The sequence below is a fragment of the Branchiostoma belcheri genome, unplaced genomic scaffold (genome assembly GCF_001625305.1).
Source record: "Branchiostoma belcheri isolate BF01 breed outbred unplaced genomic scaffold, Haploidv18h27 scaffold37, whole genome shotgun sequence".
Lineage (NCBI taxonomy): Eukaryota > Metazoa > Chordata > Leptocardii > Amphioxiformes > Branchiostomatidae > Branchiostoma > Branchiostoma belcheri.
In genome coordinates, this window is record NW_017803987.1 from 1488050 (window position 1) to 1508686 (window position 20637).

Here is a 20637-nt window from a genome sequence, read left to right on the forward strand (position 1 = left end):
GGGGGGGGGGTCGGTAGGCTTGGGATTCACCTTATCATATACAGCCACAAACAGGATTGCCATTAAACCAGTTATCATTCAATGACACTCTCTATATAGAACATTTTACAGATTTGTTTGTCGTTATGCTTTAGCTTTTTAATGCCAATTCGTATAATTTGCTTGTTCATAGCTTTTTAAACTATGCATCATCATCATCATCGGTCGACCGTATTGGTCGGGGTCATACCGCCCCTTCCGAGGTGGCTTACCCTTTCGTTAGCTTAATACAAGACGGGGTTCGCCACGCCTCCGTCCGGGTGATGATGTAATCACCATGTGTGGTGATGTAATCACCATGTGGCTGATATGGAACAGAGGTTCGCCAGGCCTCCATTCGGGTGATTTGAAGTGAATCACCAACTTCATACAGTAGTATTTGTACCATCGCACACTGGGGCATGCCCCTACTCTTTTGTGAAATGTGTGGTGGGATCTTTAACGTGCGTGGGGTGTGGCTCTCCCCAAACACGGGACCTCCATTTAACATCCTATCCGAGGGACGTCCCTAGCCGAAGCTAGGTACTCATTTCCACCTGAGTGAAGTGAGGAAAGTCGTGAAAAGTGCCTTTCCCAAGGGCACAAGATCGGTGACAAGGTGGGGTTCGAACCCACGACCTCTGGTGTGTGAGCCGAACGCGCTACCGATTGCGCCACACGACCCCACTTCTGCATAGTTTTTCACTCATTCGACGAAAATTTACCCCTTAGCCGTCAGCGATCTAGTGACCTGCACATCTAACTATATTCGGGTCAGTTTTCCCCGGCCTCCGGACAACTCCGTCCAACTGTACATCCATCTAGCTGCGCCACCTTGCAGTGCAAATCAGAACTCCACCCATATCTACATCGATGCGCCGCTCACAGCTTGCGGAACCACTAGACAGGTATGTTAACAAGTTTTTAGAACTATGTCGTAAATGCAAGAAAATGTTTTTGAATCTATAATGATAGAGGTTATATTATTATCATTATTATTATCATTATTATCATTATCATTATTTTCATTATTATTATTATTATTATTGAAGATGTGCATTCAAGATGAACGAATGACCTTTGGAACAAAGCCTAAAGGTTAAGTATCATTAGCCTCTTTTAGAGCGGCAAACTGTACTCATTTACCATATCCCCTGCCTTTTTGGCCAATTTCTACTCTTTCTTACCAGGCCTGGTAGAGGCCAACAAATGGAGAAAATAAACTTAGCATATGCATTTATGTAATCACTGGGCTATGTTACCAATAAACTGAAGATGCAACTTTCAGCTTTTAAAACATCTGTGGGTGTGTTTTTTTTTCTGCAAAAGGACACGGAAGACGACATCATCTACAGGAACACCCTGACCATCTACGTGAACACAAGCGCAATAATCACTCGTCATCGCCTTGCAAAGATCGGCGTAGAGTGTCATCTGCCGCGACGGAAGACCGTCACTGTCAAGCTTGACCCTCAGAACTCGTCCGTGTTCCGGTCACACATCGTTGGCAGGGGCACCGGTGAATTCATCATCTCCATGGAGCTGTACCTGAGTAACAACTTCCGGTCCTCTGTGTTAGTGTATCCACTGTCCGCGGAGGTGGGACAGGTAAGCTACCCAAAACCTATACATTTAACTAATTCTTGATATTGCAGTGAATAAAAGCTATTCCATTCTAACAAAGTAAGCAGAGAGTTACATTTTACTCTTTTTATAAATCGTTACTAAATTAGGTCAGCAACACACACACACTCACACACACACACACTCACACACACACTCACACACACACACACACACACACACATGCACACACGCACACACACACACACACAGACAGAGGCACACACACATACATACACGAACACGGAAACACACAAACACGCACATACAAAATACCCACAGACACGCCAAACAAAATAGTTCATTTTTAAATCATGAGATGTGCAAATGTAGATTCCTTTTAATATTTGTCAAGGTAGCAGCGGGTTATGTTTTATGTAGTCAACACAACCCAAAACAAATTAGGTGTACTTTATACTCCTGTTTTCTGTCAGATGCTGTACGTACAGCTGAAGGTGACGTCAGGCGACAGTAACCTGCAGCTGTTCGTGGACAGCTGTATGGCCACGCCCACAGAGCAGCCAGACGACAGCAACGTGCTGTACCACCTCATACGGGATGGGTTAGTGTCACTATGAATCTCTAATGATCTCATTGTTTGCAGACGTTATTATTGTTACAGCACTAGATCGAGATCTTTCTTCATCAAGCATATACCGTTAACAGTTAAGCGTACGTATTTGCTATGTGTTTTGTTTTTGTTGGTCCTACTGTGTTGGCATGATGAAATATAGGGATAACGTGAATGTGCATGTTTTAGTTAAGTACCTCTAGCTTTGTACAAAGATCACTTTTTATATCTTAAAAACATTCTGTACAACCCATTATTTCCCCTCATACATAGATGTGACCAGGACTCTACCGTGACTCGCTTTTTGTCGCCGTCTACAATGCAGGAACGGTTCGGTTTCCTGGCCTTCGCCTTTACCAGCGGTGCACGTACGGTAAGTCACTTAAATGTACTAACAATATATGAAACGTATTATATATATGACCGGTGCACTAGTAACACAACAGGCTTCCTTGTTTCCAGATTGTAATGTACAATGTAGGTATATTTTCACATTGTCAGGCCCACGGTTGTACCGTCCTGTGATTCGTCCTTCCCACTGCATTAGAGCCAACAGCCAATCACGTTGCCTCTTGATCGTATGCGGCGACGTGATTGGTTGGCAACAATAAGAAAGTGTGCACATATCCGATTGGTGGAACAGCCATGAGAGGATGGTAGCTGTATGCCAGAAAAACGGTAGCAGAAAGTAATTCTAAGAAATCCATTTAAATATCTGACACACTATTCTTATATGCCCAGGTGTACCTCCACTGTGACGTCCTCCTGTGTAACGCCGCGGACCCGAACTCCCGGTGCGCGCAGGGCTGCCAGGCGGGCAGGAGGAGGAGGAAGGCCGCAGACGACTCCGATGTCTACCGGCTGATCCAGGGGCCCATCGTCCTGAAAGATTATCAAACCGGTAAAAATCTCTCTATATTCATCTACATACAACATAATCCCCTGGGAACTTGCAAGCAAAGTTGTCTTCTGACAGTTCTGTATGTTTAAATTTCCCTGTTTTAGTACTTTTTGGAAACATTTGCATGGTAAGAGCTATTCATAAACGTATTACATTTTTTCAGGAAATTGATCTGATTAAGAAAATGATATTTGTTAATCCTTGAGTCTTTTCTCTTGTAGTTTCTGACGACGCCTCAACAGGTCATGCTGTGAACATTGGTTCCCTCTTCATGGGAGCATGCGCAGTTGTCATCGCCGCCATGTTGATTGGCTAGAACTGGGCATGGTGGGACGCAAGGGAAGTCGGACAAAAATGCAGTGCTTGTTTGTTTAGTTGTTTGTTTGTTTATATCTGGATATTTATGTAGTTCGGTCTTAAACATCGATCATGGTAATATAATAACTGTTTTGAGATCTATATTGCTCATTAATTACTTACTACTATACTCACTTAACAAAGGCTTGAAGACACTTGTATATCTGAAATTATATGTGAAAGGTCCTGTGCTTTTCAGGACATATAATGTTACATAATACCGACTGCTGACATTTTATGTCATGTTATGCCTTGTAAATATAAACATTTGATATCGTATTTCACTATTTTAGAAACACAACAGTAACTGTGAATATGATCACATATGCTCTTTAAATTATGCTTCATGTACCTTACCGTAAGTTTAACAACCAACATTAGACTGATAATTTCACAACTTTCTGTAGATGTCTACCAGTTATAATGTAATTCCAGACTTTAAAAAGTAACTTCTTCCAATAGGTGTTTTGCGTGTATTCATTGTTAACAGACGTTGGTGATTTGAGCATGTTTGGCTATGCACCAAATGTACATACTTGTGTGAAAAATACATTCTGATAATCCAAACTTACCTGCATCATAATTTGATAGACATGTGCAGCAAACTACCTTCTTTGACAAGGAACGTACACATACGAATGGAAAGTTAGTAACGGTCGTACGGAAATTTTACTAAATAATTATCTTAATATTTTGCAGTCACGTCTGCATTAGTCAAAGTGCGTGGAATTGACAACCAAAACGAACACGCCATAGAATATAATATTTATCAATGATTTTTCATTTATTGTGTCTGCACTCCCAAAAGATATTAGCCAGCAATAACAGGTGCAACAGTAGAAGCAGTATGATGTAGTGTAGTGTTTCGTCTGGTTTACCGTACAATTCAGGTCAAAGGTCGTAGGTGAAAGGTCGTGCCTTTCTCTCTTCGCACTTTGGTTCTCATGATTTTTCGCAATCTCCGAAGTTTTCCTGGCGACTAAAACGATAACGTCAGCCAAACATGGACACAGACGACTTGTTCAGACAAGCCGAGCAGGAATTTGCTTGTCAGAATTTGGAAACGGCAGAGAAACTGTACACAGACTTCATCCGAGGTTGCACTACGCGGAAGGGGGAGGGGGGCGAAGTAGAAGACGTCAGCCCAGCATCATGTGAAACTAAAAGGTAAAATTTGACAGCGATTTCGCCTTTGTATATGTTTGATTAACTTGTCAATTGACCTGAATATAGAAGACTCTCTAAGGTTCTGTCAGTATTCATCTGTATTTGTGTGCAAATTATATGTGTGCCAAATTTCTTCCTTGTTTTGGTATTTGGTCTATCTACTATTATTGTATTTTCCATAATATGTGCACGCCTATCATAACACTAATGGCTTAACTTAGTGCACATGCACCTATTAAAATCAATACAGTACATCAGATATCAACACAAGTAGAATTTAATTCATACCACTGTACTAGAGAAAAATACTACTACGCGTACGGGTTTACGGAAAAACCTGGGTGCCTGTCAGGCCAGGCTACCTAGCCAGGCCTGGGCTACCTAGCCAATCCACCAGGCCAGGCTAGCACGTCAGGCTACTTCAAGATCAAATATGATATATAATGCAATTGTAGTACATATAGATCTTTAATATGTTAGATAAGTACTAGTATTTCTACAAATGTGTTATAAGGACTTTTATTTCTACTTGCAGAATATCAGATCTGGTGATGGCGTACAACAACCGTGGACAGATCAAATACCTGAGGGTCGACTTCGACCAGGCCATGGAAGATTACACTGCAGCGATAGGGGTGGCCCCTGATGTACCAGTCCCATATTACAACAGAGGACAGATCCATTATAGACTAGGTAAATATGTCGAGACTTAAATCTAAAATCTAATTTAGCTGCCAAATTTCTTTCACCTAATTACAGAGAGGACGAAAGAGACTTGGCAGCTAAAAGAGGTTTGGTATTACTTGCAGAGAGGGGGAAGGAGGGACTTTGCAGCTAAATTTGATTTGGTACCCAGGCTAGCTTCATATTTTAATTATAAAATCGAGGGTCACACAAGTCCAATTTTGTTTACTATACAGTCTAGTCTTAATGACTGTCTAGTGAAAGTGGGGGGGGGGGCAGATAAAGTATTCTTGAATAATCAATAGATGTTTTTTTTATACATTTCACCTAAATTGTCAATGGTATTTAAATATAGAATAGGTTTAGGATACATTTTGTAAAGGGGTAACTAGTGTTGGATTACATAATGTTGCAATTTTATAGTAGGAGGGATTTAGACTCCTGTCACCATATACTGTATATGAATGTGTTTGAGTAAGAAATCTAGCAGACCATATGCGGAGGTAAACATTATGCATTTGCTTTGATAATGTTGCTTTTTTGCCTTCATTTTAGGTCGTTTTGATGCTGCTATTGCTGACTTCAACAAGGCCCTCGAGCTCCAGCCTGACTTCCCTGATGCACACATCAACAGGCAACAAGCTTTGAGTGATAAACAGAAGAGGGACCAGGGATTCAACACAAGTGACTGGAAGTCTGAGGGGAGCTAAACATATAGCATAATATACATTTAATATGGGAAAGTTACCTGTTTAAGTAGAGAGTATAGTGGGTGAGTGAATGAGTGAATGAATGGTTGGATGGGTGGATGGATGGATGGATTAATGGATGGATGGATGGTGAAGACATGGTTTTTAATCGCATATTTCTGTCCAAAGGAGCCAAAAGAAAGTTACATAAGAGAAAAATTTAAAAAGGTACCATTTAGTTAAGTACAGTAAACAGAAAAAGGCAGATACAACAGATCTTAGTACATATTTACTATGTTCCATATGGAAATAATGTAGCCAATTTCTTGTACATACATGTAGTATTGTACACAGTCACGTAAGCATCAGTTTTTATTAATACTGCTGCTTTTAATCTTTGAAATTTACTAAAACAATAAATGCTGCTACAAGTATTCAATATCAATTTATATTGACAGATCTCTTTTGACTTTGTGTTGAATTGTGATGATATTCTATAAGTAGGTTTCAACGTAACTGAAAATACATGGCAGCATTTTGCACATGGTTTTACTACCGGACACAGTCGAGTTCACCTTCCGTTGCCGGCTATCTTCTGTAGCAGCTGTTTTATCAGATCTCAACAACAGAGAGATCCCTGCTTCCTGCCACATGCATAAAGGTCCAATCCGTAGCCGTTTAAAAGGGCACCACTGACGATTTACGATCGTGGAAAATACCCTTCTTACGGGCCCAGTAGTGCTGCATTCACACTCTCAAAGAGCAACCGTTAGATTTCGAAAGTTAACCGTTAGATTTCAAAATCTAACGGACCCTCACCAGGCGTAAGGTCTAGAAAAAAAAAACTTCTTACGTATACCGAGGAGGAACCTGACGGAGGGGAGCAAGGGGCCAGTACCTGGCCTGGGCACTTAGGCAGGTAGGCAGGTATACCGAGGTAGTATTGCTGCAAATTTTGTTCCAAGGACAACCGTTTAGTTTGAAAATTCGACCGTTAGATTTGAAAAGTTAACGGACCTTCTTGGCGTAACGTCATGGCAGCGGTGCTGATGCTGGTGATGTTGTGCGGCCTACGGGCGGCCTGGGCCGACACACCGGCCAATTGTTCCTGGGGACAGGTAGCAGGAGTCTGGGAGTTTCACGTAGGACCGGTGAGTAGGTCATGGATTTCAATTTATCCATTTATGTGTACATATAGGTAAACAATATCTATACACTTGTTTTGACATTCATTCATAATACTTGGAAATGCCATTGATGTGTTCCAGAGTCTCATAAGATCACACACAAAGAAAAACACCTATGATAGCGCTTTTTGTCTTAAACGTTACTGTTATTCAAGAGTAATTAACCACGCATGGACTGTTTTGTTCATTGATATGGATGCGGTTATACATGTATCAATGGAGAGTCTGATCTAAGGCCTGGTCGACCGACAACGGAAACATGTCAACACATGGCCGTTGTGTTTTAAATTGGCCACATCATAATATATGGAACCAAAAATTGCCAAATCAAGGTTCTGTCTAAGATATCTGACATCAAACTTGACTTCTTTTAACTTGATTAACATAATGTAGTTATGTAAATCACGCATATGTATATTGATATAACTTGAACTATTTTGTTTGGAGAAAGCCCACGAAAAACTATTCCGGTTTCAGGCCTTCCTTGCGTATTGTCCATATTTTATGTATTTTTGTTGTAAATATGTGCAAATAAACAAAAAAGTACGAAAAACAACATAAACATCAGGTTCACAGCCACTCTTTCATAGCCTGTTTCCAGGCTTCCTCGTGTCCCTTCAATCTATACATTGCTACTAGCAAAATGTTAGGCTGGTGACAACCAAAGACGACTGATTTTTAGGCTAATGCATTTATCCTGGCATGACCTACATGTTGTATTTTGAGGAGGATACAAACGGAAACTGGCGGGAAAAGATAAGCAACAATTCGCACCACGTGACATCCTTATAATTCTCACGTCCTTGTGGTTCCGTGATAAAATTTTAGTTTGACTGAACTACAATAAAAACAGGACTTTGGTCCAAATATACCTGTACAAAATTATTCTTGATATTGGATACATTTATGGTGACAAATTCATTTTAAGTCTTAGATTTAAACTTTAAAAATATAACAAAGCGATGCTATAGCTCAATCGGGTGGAGTTCTCGCTTAAGTTTGTAACAGATAGGTCCTGAGTTCAAACCCCGGCCGGGTCATACTAAAGCCTTTAAAACATGATGGATAATGAGCACCATTTTATAATGGATTGTACACTCTACAATGTCAATGACAAGCGCCTATTGCTGTTGACTTTTCATTCCGCATACATACGATACAAAAGTCCCCGTACTTTTTTTGTGTCAATAAAGAATCTATATAATAACTCTGCTTAGCACTTAGCATCTATGAGAAAGAGTATGGGAAGGTCAGAAGGTGAAACATACAACACTATTAGCGGACTAGCCCCCTGCTGCAGCGATTGCACAACTGTGCGGCCCAAGGGCTACAAAAATATAAATTGGCACCACCCCTATGCCCCTCAATGCTCCTACCAGCGGGCTAGCCCCCTGCTGCAGTGCTTGCACAATTGTATGGCCCAAGGGTTACAGAAATGGAGATTGGCACCACCTCTATGCTCCGCAATACTCCTACCAGCGGGCCTAGACCCCCCCCCCACAGCAGTGCTTACACAATTGTGTGGCCCAAGGGCTTCAGAAATGGAGATTGGCACCAACCCTATGCTCCGCAATGAGTAAAAAGTGACCCTCTTCTTCTTCAAATAAAGTCCCTGTTGTTTTTACAGGGTGGTTACGATCGCCGTCTGAGGTGCAGCTCCTTTACTGCTGTGGAGAGTTTTAAGGCTACTCTCCTGTTCCCGGATGTTGTGATGGACAAGGACGGCAATAAGGGCTTCTGGACCATGATCTACAACCAGGGCTTCGAGATGGTCATCAACCAGAGGAAATACTTCGCCTTTTCATCGTACGTTTCAAATGGGCATACTTTCTCTTCCCCCCTCTCTCTCGATCCCTTATTTTTCTCATTTAGTTCTCTCCCGTTTCTCCTCAGTAGCCCTTTCTTTTACGTGTTACTCCTCAAATTGCCTCAAATTGCTATCTTTCGTTTCTCTTAGACTACCATCCAATTTGTTTTGTTTCCTCAGTAGCCCTTTTTCTTTTACGTGTTACTCCTCTTTTTTCTCAAATTGCCATCTTTCGTTTCTCTTAGACTACCATCCAATTTGTTTTGTCTCACATGCACATTGAATATGGTTTCTCCTCAGTTTTCTCACATTGCTCTGTCCCATGTCTCCCCTCCATTCCATTTTTTCTCACATTGAACTCTCCTTTCTTTAAATTCCTTTCATTTTGCCCTGTCTCACTTCTTCTATCTCATTTTTTTGTTTCACACAGGACTTTCTCGTTTGTCCTCAATTTTCCTCTCACTTTTCTCTCTTTCTCTTTCTTTTTCTCGGTTGCAAAATTGAATAAGACACGATGTAAAACCAGTTCTTTATGTTTTTTTGTAGATACGTGAAAGAGGATGACGTGGTCACGAGTATGTGCAACGCCACGTTCCCAGGGTGGTCACATGACATTCTGGGACAGGACTGGGCCTGTTACTATGGCCTTCAGGTCACACGGGGTGTCCCGGATGTAGACCCGGTCACAACTCGGCTGGTGCACAAGGATGACTATGAAAGAAAGTTTAGGAATAATCATGACTTCGTAAAAGGTAGGAACGTGTCTACACTAGTAAATGATCCCTTCTTGATTTCCTATTTACACACATACAGCATATTACACGTATTAATCAGTTAAAACCACACCTTTATTCAAAATTACACCAAAAAATTTATGGAGATACGTCAGTATTTAGCAAAAGTGTATCAAAATTATACATATTAGGCTAATGTACCCCTTTGCTAGCGCTGTAGTAAACGCGAAAAATAGTGAACTATTCCTTTCCATATTTTAAGGAAAGTACATGTAATTATGTGAACACGGTGTTTGTGTTTCATTATCAGGAATAAACAGTGTACAAAGGTCATGGAAAGCGGTGACCTACCCAGAATCCCACGGGATGAAGCTGTCCAACATGGCGTCCATTGCAGGTGGCTCTTCCTCCGCTCTGACCTACCCCCAACCGACTCCCATGGACGAGGCAACGAAGATAGGTGAGAAACACAGTACAAATTGTACCTACCCATCAACTGAGTACTAAATGTTTCATACCTATAACAAAAAAAAAATGACTAGGCCGGCTTTGTATTCCTGTGGTTTTGTAGCATTTTTTTGCCGGAAGTTGTTTTTATTCGCGCGCGCTCACTACTTTCGGGATCTTCAGAGGATGTCTCCCATAGAATTACGTCGGTGTGGCCAAAAGGAAACTAAAAGGTCAATTTGAAAAGCCTAGCTACTAATTTTGACCAGACCTCGCCTGCTTGGCTCGCGATCGCTAACTTTGTTTTCCTGAAAAATATTTAGCCATCAAGCATCTTCCGAAGAACTTTGACTGGCGCAACATCAACGGTCAAAACTTTGTCTCTGACGTCAAAGACCAGGGGAACGTGTGCGGCAGCTGCTACGCACAGGCAACAGCAATCACGTTGGAATCACGCCTTAGGCTCATGACTAACAACACGCTCAAGGTTAGTGCAATCACGTGTTGTTCACGTGTATTATCACGTGATGTTGACATGTGCTATCACTTTCTGTGAATGTTATCATATTCCAAAAGACTGTTGCTGATTGGTTACCGCACTTTAAATCTCGTTCGCAGACCACCATGTCACCTCAGGATGTAGTAAGCTGTAGTGAGTACTCGCAAGGCTGCCTTGGGGGTTTTCCGTACCTCACTGCCAAGTACGCGCAAGATTTCGGCATGGTCGAGGAGCGGTGTAACCCCTACCACGGACACTCCACACCCTGCATGCCGTACCGGGCTGACTGTAGAAGATATTACGTTGAGGATTACCACTACATCGGTAAAGCCATAATTCCTATAGGAATGCGCCTACAATTGAATACAGCCCAATCATGATCGTACTATATGTTTTTATATTCTTCTTAATTACGACATAAAGTAAAATACCAACATATGATAAAAACAGCGTATAGGATATTCAACTCAGGTCTGTCTTCGAATGAAAGCTCATATGTGCTGCAAGAAACCCTAAAGCAGCTCCTATATTGTTATGCTCGATTTACGGTGCCAAATGTGCCAAGCAATTCGTTATCTGATTGATTTTTATGTTTACCGAAGGAAAACATATTGTTTTTGCTCAGTTTCTTCCTCTTCTTCTCCAAACAGTGACCCTTGACCTGACCAATGACATGGTTTGTTGTTGTCTGTCACCGTGGTGACTGGTGTTGGGTTACATAATGTTGCAATTTCATGGTTTGCTCTGCTCCTGTCACCATATACTAGTAGTACATGTATGTGAATGTGTTTGAGTAAGAATTAACAGAGCAGACCATGTATTTGCTTTGCAAATGTTACTTCTCTAGTTGGTTGTTCTATCTATGAGCATAAGCAAATCTGTAAATTGGACGATAGTTGATGTGGACGATTTTTCTTATGTTCAGGAGGTTTTTATGGTGCGTGTAACGAAGGGCTGATGATGTTGGAGATGGTAAAGAATGGACCGATTCCCGTCAGTTTCCAGGTGTATGACGACTTCCGGCAGTATCATTCCGGAATATACCATCACACAGGTCAGATCACAATGTCATAAATATGTGGGGTCGTGTGGCGTAGCGGCAGCGTGCTCGATTCGGAACCTTGAGGTCCCGGGTTCAAGTCCTGACATGCCACCGATCTTGTGCCCTTGGGAAAGGCACTTTACACCGACTTTCCCGTATTGTCTTGTCCTGTATTTGTCCTCTGCGTTGGTGGCGACATAAAATAAGTTGATATAACTTGAGTGTGCTGTCACCATGTCTAGTCATGAAATGTTGGAATATAAAAAAGTAATAAATTTATTACGTATTTGAAAGTAAGTGTACCTGTGAAGGTAAATGGCATTACGAAAATTTAAAGCCCTTTTACCCACCCGCAAAAATTAAATGTGTTTTCCCTTCAAGTTTTTTATTAGCCCTAAAATTTTTCTCAAGTTGAAAAGACCTGAGACCTGAGCCACGTATATTGTAACGTCATCATCGGGTCAATGGTGCCCTGTAGTCGATATCAGCCCCCGTCTCAGTCGAGGGGTAGAAATGTGTTAGTAAGAACATAATATCCTAAATATATGTTGAAACGTCCTATATCTCAGTTTATGTCCCTTAAGATTCAGATAGCCATTAAACATTATTGACCAGTTCATGGACTGATTTGTAACTATCTACAGGCCTAAAAGATGGCTGGAACCCGTGGAAAGTCACCGACCACGTTGTCACCTTAGTGGGTTACGGAATCGACCCAACTTCCGGCGAGAAGTACTGGATAGCACAGAACACGTGGGGCGCGGACTGGGGCGAGCTGGGATACTTCAGAATCCGCCGAGGAACCAATGAGGTCAACATTGAGTCCATCGCAGTCGCCATTACACCTATCGTTCCCAACCCATGATCAGACACAGCTTTTTATCTCATTTATTTAGTACGTAAATTTATAATCACTGGAAAACCTGATAATTAAAAAAGGCGTGATAACTCTTTCTCTAATAGTTATCCTTTTTTTCCATATAAGAATTCTATATGGAAAGAAAATGAGATAACATTTTATTATTCAAGCTCTTTATGGAAAAACTCTAAATAGAAAAATATTGACACTACCTTTCAAAAAGTACTTATCACAACTTTTTTTAAGTATAATATAATATTTAGTATAATATTTCCCTTAGAATAAAAATACGTACTAAATAAATGTGATAAATAATCAAGTCTCCATAATCATTTTAATGAATTTAATCTGTGGACGTGATGGACTAGAGTAGACGATATATGAATTAATGATTGTCACATTTTAATTTTATTTTACTAGATTTATTCAACTGTATGACAAGATATACAGCCAGAACTGCCCAACTAGCTAGAGGCTATTATAAGGGGTTAACCGTCATATCTAGGCAATAAACAATTATAAATAACAATGTCGGTTATAATTCAGATACATGAACATATTTGGTAACACACATGTCATTCTAAGTACGGAGGTGGTCTGTGATATTAGCCTAACATTAAAAGCTAACTAAAGCTCATTAAGATTATTAAGATTAATACGCTTTGCAAGTCTTTATTACATAGTAACCAGATTTTACGGACATGCAATGTTAACAGCAAGTGGCATCAAATACAGTTACGTAAAATTAAAGTAGTATTTTATTCAATCAATTGTAGCCTGTGTACCTTTCTGATACTCTAATAGTTCTTTTTAAAATAACACAGCCACTCTTTCGTGATTTTAAATCGTCAAACATTATTTTGTTGTTTATGTTTTAAGAGGAAAACATCATACGTTTTAGACATTTGTATATATTTGCGTAAATCTCACAAAGGTCAGAATTTTAGAAAGGCTGGTGGAATAAAACGTTTGTGCAATCCTTGTAGTATACTTAGTTCGCGGTAGATGTTTTAGCGATATAGATGAGCAAAAGAAGTCGAGTGTGTGCCGCCAAACACAAGTTGTACTACCGTAAATAATTTCATCAGGTTGGTAAACGAATGAATAGCAAAGTTCTTTGATCACAACCATTTATTTTTCATGAGCCGACGTTTCGATGACAATTTGTCATCTTCATCAGGGCAATTCTGACTGGGTTACTGTACACTGACGCTAGATGTTACTTGGTGCATAGTGCACTGAAGGTGTTACATAGTTCAAGTAACATAGTCCAAGTGACAGTGCTCTGTGAACTATGTAACACCTTCAGTGCACTATGCACCAAGTAACATCTAGCGTCAGTGTACAGTAAACCAGTCAGAATTGCTCTGATGAAGATGACAGACGGTCACCGAAACGTCGGCTCGTGAAAATAAATGGTTGTGATCAAAGAGCTTTGCAATTTGCTATTCACAAGTTGTACTAGCCTGGATTCCAGCCTTGTTAGGTTTAGTCCGCTCATCAATAGTTGGCGGGGTAGCGGATCTTGTGTGGAGCGGACTAAAGCTAACAAGACTGGACTCCAGGCTAAAGCTGCACCAATCTATGACTATTTTTGGTCATACCAGCCCGTCAAACAGCTCTGGTGGGGTCATTGTAAGGCCGTCCGCATCCGGAACCGCTAGCTGTGTCTTATGTTCATCCGATTTTTTAAGTGAGGAGTTAAAGTCGTGCTGGTCTTTTACGACTTGTATTTTCACCTTATTCCTTAATTACCAGGTGAGCTGAAGTAACGTTTTTCTCCGCGGCCCTGTGGTTTGGCAGTTTCCCAAGAGTTACCGTTAAATTTCAAAAGACAACGGTTAGATTCAAAATTTGAACGGACCTTCGCCAAGCATAACATCGGGAAATAGCCTTTTTACAGTTGCTGCAGTCTTTTATCCCTAGGACAACCGTTAAATTTGAAAAGCCGACCGTTACATTTGAAAACTTAAAGGCCGTTCTCTAGGCTTACCATCGAGAAGTTCGCCATGGCAGCGGTACTGATGCTGGTGATGTTGTCCGGCCTAACGGTGGCCTGGGCCGACACACCGGCCAACTGTTCATGGAGCCAAGTCGCTGGACTCTGGGAAATACACGTAGGACAGGTGAGTACTTGTTGACGTATTTTGATCAATATTCTATATGTTAAAGAAGACCAGGATAGCCATGGATTGGATACCAAAGGGGAAAAGACCAAGAGGGAGACCTAGAACTACCCTACGCAAAACAATTCAGAATGATGGGAAGAAACTGGGATTTTGCATTGGCAACACGGAATCCATGGTTGCTGCGGCACAAAACAGAAACCTATGGAGGAGTACTGTAAAGTCTGCACGTCGACCGATGCAACTAGTTGCAAGAGGAACTAAGGTCTAAGGTAAGGTAAAGAAGTTTAAAGAAACCTGAACCATAAAGGTTGGCGTACCGGCACCGTTTTCTACAGGGGCATGGTATTCTTTTTGCCTTCATCTTCAGTACCCGGATGCGGTGTTTCTTGGTAGTGGTTTTGGCACAAAGGTTTGCCTTTTTCACTGTCTCCTTCGTCGTTAATTTTGAATGCAAGAAAAGCATGATATATTACAGAGAAACATACATGAAAGATATGCTGGCTATTTATAACTGCTTACCGTGGCACAGAGAGGACACATCTGTTGTGAGTCCTTCCGGCCATGCTGGGTCACCCTTCCGCCATTTTTCTCATGCTTTAGCGATGATAATAATTAATATGGCACTCTTGAATTGAACACTGGTCTGGGGACTAGCTCAACAAGCACTGTTTTTATATGAAGATATCATGTATTTTAGACTTTGCTTCAGTAACTGTAATTGCCAAAAGCTATAGTCATCCACAGCGCAGCACAGAAAAACTTTAAAGGAAAGCAGCGGGCAAATGCTGATCAGATGTATCTGTATAGCCGGTATAACCGCCCTTCGGCGTAACACACCAGCTTCGCAGGCACGTGGCGCGGCGGCAGCTAGCTATATCACACCGATCGACTTGTTACGCTCAATCTTTGTACATTTAATTGCAGTAGTTGTTTAAAGCTTTCTAGTGATTATGCCCCTACTGTGCTTGGTGGTAACAAGTTCCAGTCTACGATCATAGTTCTGGGGAAATACGAGTTTTTGAATACCTCAATTCTTGGTTGATAACCGTTATTTCCACCAGAACCTGCTGCGGAAACACACAGACAGACAAACATACACACATACAAACACACACACGAACACAAACACACATAGACGGACCAAAAACAATACTTCCATTTTTCCTGAAGTTAAAAATTTGGATTCGTATCGATTGCACAGGGTGGTAACGACAACCGGTTGAAGTGTAGCGGCTTCTCGCCTGTGGAAGTGTTCCAACTGAACCTCCTGTTTCCGGATGTTGTGTTGGACGAGGACGGCAATAAGGGCTTCTGGACCATGATCTACAACCAGGGCTTCGAGATGGTCATCAACCAGAGGAAATACTTCGCCTTTTCATCGTGAGTATCTTTCAACACAGGTTAAATTACGGGCGACATCAACCAATAAGAAGCCTCATATCGGTTACCAAGCCGTAATATCATTCGCTACGCTCACTCGGTGGTTTGTTTGGTGGTTACCACACCTGACTAAGGATTTCCCCCATAAACACCTCGGAGCGGGGCATTAACACTTCAAATTACGGTGAAACATTGTGCTAGTGACGGCCTGACTATAATATACATGGCCATTATAGCCCTTTTTTGTCGATTTGATGGTCCGTTAAATTATTGCTTTATTGGCATAAGCTTGATCCCTATTTATAATGACCACTTGCCCATGACAGTTATAGATCCTTCAATTTTGAAAATTATGTTACCCTTGGTACTTGTATGTCATCCTTACGTATTGAAACAATAAATTCTTTACTGCCTGGTAATCGTTAGTCAATGTTATTCACAGTTCCTTGTTTTGGAGTACTGTGTAGATTTGTATATTATAATTGTTATAAAAGACCTATAAAATGAACAACTTTAAATGCACCCATTACATTTTTACAGTCGTGGCCTTGAAATGTTCAAATACGCTAAAATATATAGTATACTAGTATTTCGATAAAACCCACCTGCACAGTAACACTACTTAACAAAGAGTAAGAGTATTACGTATTCAAGGGGAAACGTATTGAATTTCCAGGTATATACAGGAAGGCGGCGTTTACAAAAGTTTCTGCAACACAACGTTCGCAGGGTGGTCACATGACCTCCTGGGAAATGACTGGTCCTGTTACTATGGCATCCAACTGAAATCTGGTGTCTCGGATGTAGACCCTGTCACAACTCGCTTGATGCCACAGGTTGACCAAAAGTGGACGGACAGGAATGACACTGCCTTCGTCAAAGGTTGGACAATTGTCATATTTCTATTTCTTTATTCTTTCTTTATTCAAACAGTGGTCAACACTGTGGTTAACTGATCATGTTTTTATGATGTACGTATGTCTTTTTCTATAACAGCAATAAACAGTGCACAAAGGTCATGGAAGGCAGTGACCTACCCAGAATCCCACGGGTCCAATATGGCGTCCATGGCAACATTCCCCCAGAGCTATCCGTCACCGGTTGCTATGGACGAAGCAACAAGAATAGGTTAGAGAACATTTGTGTCTACCACTAAAATGATTGAAAAACTAATCTAAAGACAGGAGTTATTTTACCATGTTTGTTGCTCTTTCAAAGTTTTTTTTTCATAACCCATATTGTAAAGTAACTATATGAATGAAATGCACTGATATTAATGGCTGTATTTTAATATTTTATATATTATCTTTATTTCAAATCTATTGTAATTGATTTGTAGGGACTGTCTGTGATTTGTAGAGACTATATATACCTGTCTTGCTATGTGGTCTGTAATATTTTGTGTGGGTCACTATACTAGCAATACCTACCTATGTCCTACGTGAATTGTATCGTTACAATTTCAATAAAATCAAAGGTCAAATCAAATTTTCATATTTTTATGATCTACTTTCAGCTATAAGTCACCTGCCGAAGGAGTTCGACTGGAGAAACGTCAACGGTCAGAATTTTGTCCCCGAGGTCAGGGAACAAGGCGACGGGTGCGGCAGCTGCTACGCGCAGGTCACGGCAACAGCTTTGGAATCACGTATTCAAATCATGACCAACAACACCCTCAAGGTCAGTGGAATCACGTGTTGTTCACATGTATCATCACGTGATGGCCACGTGTGCGATTGTCACACATGATTTGTTAAAGGTAGTCGTGACGACAATTATATGATCTTATTTGTACTTTATCTTATAAGAAGGGTAGATTGCACATATTGACTGATCATGAAGTGATCTCGTTAGAATTTGAATCGCGTTAGTTTTAAATGTACCATCGGTGATAGCAACAAACGCTGTCAGCCATATTGGTGTCCCCGTTGAATACAACTCTTGGTCTAATCAAAGATTAAAATGCTAAAGAACACCATTATCGCAACAGGCGCATATGTTTGAGAGTGCCTTAATATGCGTTGAACACTGTCTGCCATATTGGTGTCCAATTAAGTACAACACCTCTAACCACTTGAAGTGCTATTCACTACATCGCTAACGGTCACCAACATGGCGGCGGAAGCAACAATGACGTCATAAGACTGCACTGTCTATATGATCGTTCCTTTTCTCGTTCCCAGGTTACTATGTCGCCTCAGGACATAGTGAGCTGCTGTGAGTACTCGCAAGGCTGCCTTGGGGGTTTTCCGTACCTCACTGCCAAGTACGCGCAAGACTTCGGCATGGTCGAGGAGCGGTGTAACCCCTACCACGGACACGCTACACCCTGCATGCCGTACCACGCTGATTGTAGGAGATATTACGCCGAGGATTACCACTATATTGGTATGGCTACTTCTAAAATTTAAACAAGTTATTTCCTTTAATTCCCATTATAAAGAAAGTAAAGTTGTTTGTGCGAGCAAGTGATAGTTTGCTCAATTGCAGTCCATTTATTCATCCGTTGGCAATTCAAACATTTTTTTCGTTTACTGAACAATTAATTACCGCAATAAAACGCGTCTAAAATTCAATTTTCCCCTGTATTTTGGATTTTGTCCTATCATTTTTTCATCATTGGGCGTGCTTCCAAAATCTTTGTTCTTTAAAACTCTCTGTTAAGTATGTACTATCTATTTCTTTCATTTTGGATCGTTTTTGTTAAGTTATCTTCTCATTATGTGTAAGTCATGTGTAAGTAGTAGCGTTAAAATAAGTCTTAGCTACTTCTACTACCTCCCTTAATGTTAACATTAAAAAAGTGGTCAATTTCCCCAAGAAACAGTATGGTCGCAAACAAGGTTGCAAGTACGCATTGTATCAGTATACCATCCATGTAATCATGTCTGTGTGGCCTTACTTGAGATACTTATATTTCACAGGAGGGTATTACGGCGCGAGTAACGAAGGTTTGATGATGTTAGAGCTGGTAAAGAATGGACCAATCACAGCCGGTTTCCAGGTGTATGACGACTTCCGGCACTACAGTTCCGGAATATATATCCACACAGGTATGTATATTTATCACAGACTGATAACTGATGTTTATCACAATTAGCATTTGGTATATCTGTGGTATATCTGTGTATTTAGTCCTTTTCATATGCGTTAAAAGGGTCGATTCTTCAAGGTAATCGTTACCATGCAATTTTCAAGCACATTTACATCAGAAGTCGATATCGTCCGCCATACTATTTTACAGAGGACAAATAAGCTACAACACTAATAAGCTTGAAATGTAATATAAAAGAATATACCAATATACGTCGATGAAGGTTAGACATCCAGGTAATATGATACGTCAAAAAGCAGTTACTCAAGCAACTGGATAAGATTTTGAAAACGTCAAAATGACGTTTTCAAAATCATATCCAGTTGCTTGAGTAACTGCTTTTTGACGTAATATACCAATATGTTTTATCTTGAAAGTTCATCTGTGTCGGTAGTAGTCATTATGACGCACTTTAAACTGTAATTTCCAACACAAGGGATTCGACTGTGCAACTCCAGTCTTTGTCAACAAAGACGGGGGGCGGCACAGACTTTCTGCAACTTACGATCCACTATTCACCGAGTCACGTGTGTAATCTGTATAACGTGGCGTCACGAAAGCGGTGGATTGCCCATTGCTTTACAAAGACTGGAGTTGTACAGTCGAAAATTTGGGTAGGTCCCATCTCTTGTGTTGAAAATTACAGTTTAAACTGCTTCATACACTATGTTTTGTACATGGAATTTTCTATCACTCTAATAGGTCTCCAGAACGGCTGGAATCCCTGGAAGGTCACTGATCACGTGGCCGTGTTCATAGGATATGGCGTTGACGCAACTTCCGGTGAGAAGTACTGGATCGGACAGAACACGTGGGGCACGGACTGGGGCGAGCTGGGATACTTCAAAATCCGCCGGGGAACCAACGAGGTCAACATTGAGTCCATAGGTGTCGCCATGACACCTATCGTGCCCATGCCATAAACTCTTAAAGGCATCTGATGCAATTTCAGGGCAGGAAACTGGAGATATTCTGAATTAGGCAATTTGTATTGTATTGACCAAGGACATTATAATGATTATATATTGACACATACTCCCCCACCTTGGGACATTTGAATCGGTATTTCATACTTGAAGCAATTTAAACTGCAAAAACAAGTCCCAAGATTAGCCCTTTATTTTCTGGGTGGTACCCTAAAATCATCCAAGGTCCTTACAGTAAACGTTTTTCGTCAGAATGTTTGGCATTTTTGCTCAATGAATGTCGATACACATTGTGAAAGTGTAGTTTCAACTTAGTATGAAGATAAGTGACTAAAATATTGACTTTGAAAAATCTGGTTTCCAAGCCCTACAACTACACTGGATTCCTTCCCACCAATATTTTTTGTGACGATAACGAGCGATTGCAATTTTTTCACGGCCAGCGAATGGTAGGCAAAAAAAACGGCTGACGATTGGCTGATTTCCCTACCAATGATATGCATGTGTCTTGAAATAATTTGCA

General features: G+C 40.9%; 4 protein-coding genes across 4 annotated transcripts in view; all 4 read left to right on the plus strand.

The window, feature by feature from the left end:
* LOC109476236 (deleted in malignant brain tumors 1 protein-like) overlaps positions 1–2219 on the plus strand; it is a 3210-nt gene extending 991 nt beyond the window's left edge. The window contains exons 3-5 of the mRNA XM_019777119.1: positions 751–926; positions 1348–1626; positions 2076–2219. Of these exons, the coding sequence (XP_019632678.1) occupies positions 751–926; positions 1348–1626; positions 2076–2219 (599 nt within the window). The remainder of the gene's footprint in view (positions 1–750; positions 927–1347; positions 1627–2075) is intronic.
* A 2206-nt stretch (positions 2220–4425) lies between these two features.
* LOC109476365 (tetratricopeptide repeat protein 32-like) lies at positions 4426–6414 on the plus strand. The gene is made up of 3 exons (XM_019777300.1): positions 4426–4637; positions 5173–5330; positions 5877–6414. The coding sequence occupies exons 1-3, from the start codon at positions 4474–4476 to the stop codon at positions 6029–6031; spliced, it is 477 nt and encodes a 158-aa protein (XP_019632859.1). The 5' UTR covers positions 4426–4473; the 3' UTR covers positions 6032–6414.
* A 529-nt stretch (positions 6415–6943) lies between these two features.
* On the plus strand, positions 6944–12789 carry LOC109476394 (dipeptidyl peptidase 1-like). The gene is made up of 8 exons (XM_019777329.1): positions 6944–7161; positions 8825–9003; positions 9551–9756; positions 10049–10198; positions 10509–10672; positions 10804–11008; positions 11610–11738; positions 12371–12789. Exons 1-8 carry the CDS (start codon positions 7045–7047, stop codon positions 12589–12591), a joined length of 1371 nt encoding a protein of 456 aa, XP_019632888.1. The 5' UTR covers positions 6944–7044; the 3' UTR covers positions 12592–12789.
* A 1495-nt stretch (positions 12790–14284) lies between these two features.
* Positions 14285–20183, plus strand: LOC109476393 (dipeptidyl peptidase 1-like). Its single transcript, XM_019777328.1, has 8 exons — positions 14285–14711; positions 15916–16094; positions 16771–16976; positions 17091–17222; positions 17611–17774; positions 18278–18482; positions 19019–19147; positions 19891–20183. The coding sequence occupies exons 1-8, from the start codon at positions 14595–14597 to the stop codon at positions 20109–20111; spliced, it is 1353 nt and encodes a 450-aa protein (XP_019632887.1). The 5' UTR covers positions 14285–14594; the 3' UTR covers positions 20112–20183.
* Positions 20184–20637: the final 454 nt, after the last annotated feature.

Coding starts and splice junctions, on each gene's coding strand:
- LOC109476365 (XM_019777300.1), top strand. CDS start 4,474: ATGGACACAGACGACTTGTTCAGACAAGCCGAGCAGGAATTTGCTTGT. Junction 4,638..5,172: donor GCATCATGTGAAACTAAAAG/GTAAAATTTGAC, acceptor TTCTACTTGCAG/AATATCAGATCTGGTGATGG. Junction 5,331..5,876: donor ACAGATCCATTATAGACTAG/GTAAATATGTCG, acceptor CCTTCATTTTAG/GTCGTTTTGATGCTGCTATT.
- LOC109476394 (XM_019777329.1), top strand. CDS start 7,045: ATGGCAGCGGTGCTGATGCTGGTGATGTTGTGCGGCCTACGGGCGGCC. Junction 9,004..9,550: donor AAATACTTCGCCTTTTCATC/GTACGTTTCAAA, acceptor GTTTTTTTGTAG/ATACGTGAAAGAGGATGACG. Junction 10,199..10,508: donor GGACGAGGCAACGAAGATAG/GTGAGAAACACA, acceptor AAAAATATTTAG/CCATCAAGCATCTTCCGAAG.
- LOC109476393 (XM_019777328.1), top strand. CDS start 14,595: ATGGCAGCGGTACTGATGCTGGTGATGTTGTCCGGCCTAACGGTGGCC. Junction 14,712..15,915: donor GGGAAATACACGTAGGACAG/GTGAGTACTTGT, acceptor TCGATTGCACAG/GGTGGTAACGACAACCGGTT. Junction 16,977..17,090: donor TGACACTGCCTTCGTCAAAG/GTTGGACAATTG, acceptor TTTCTATAACAG/CAATAAACAGTGCACAAAGG.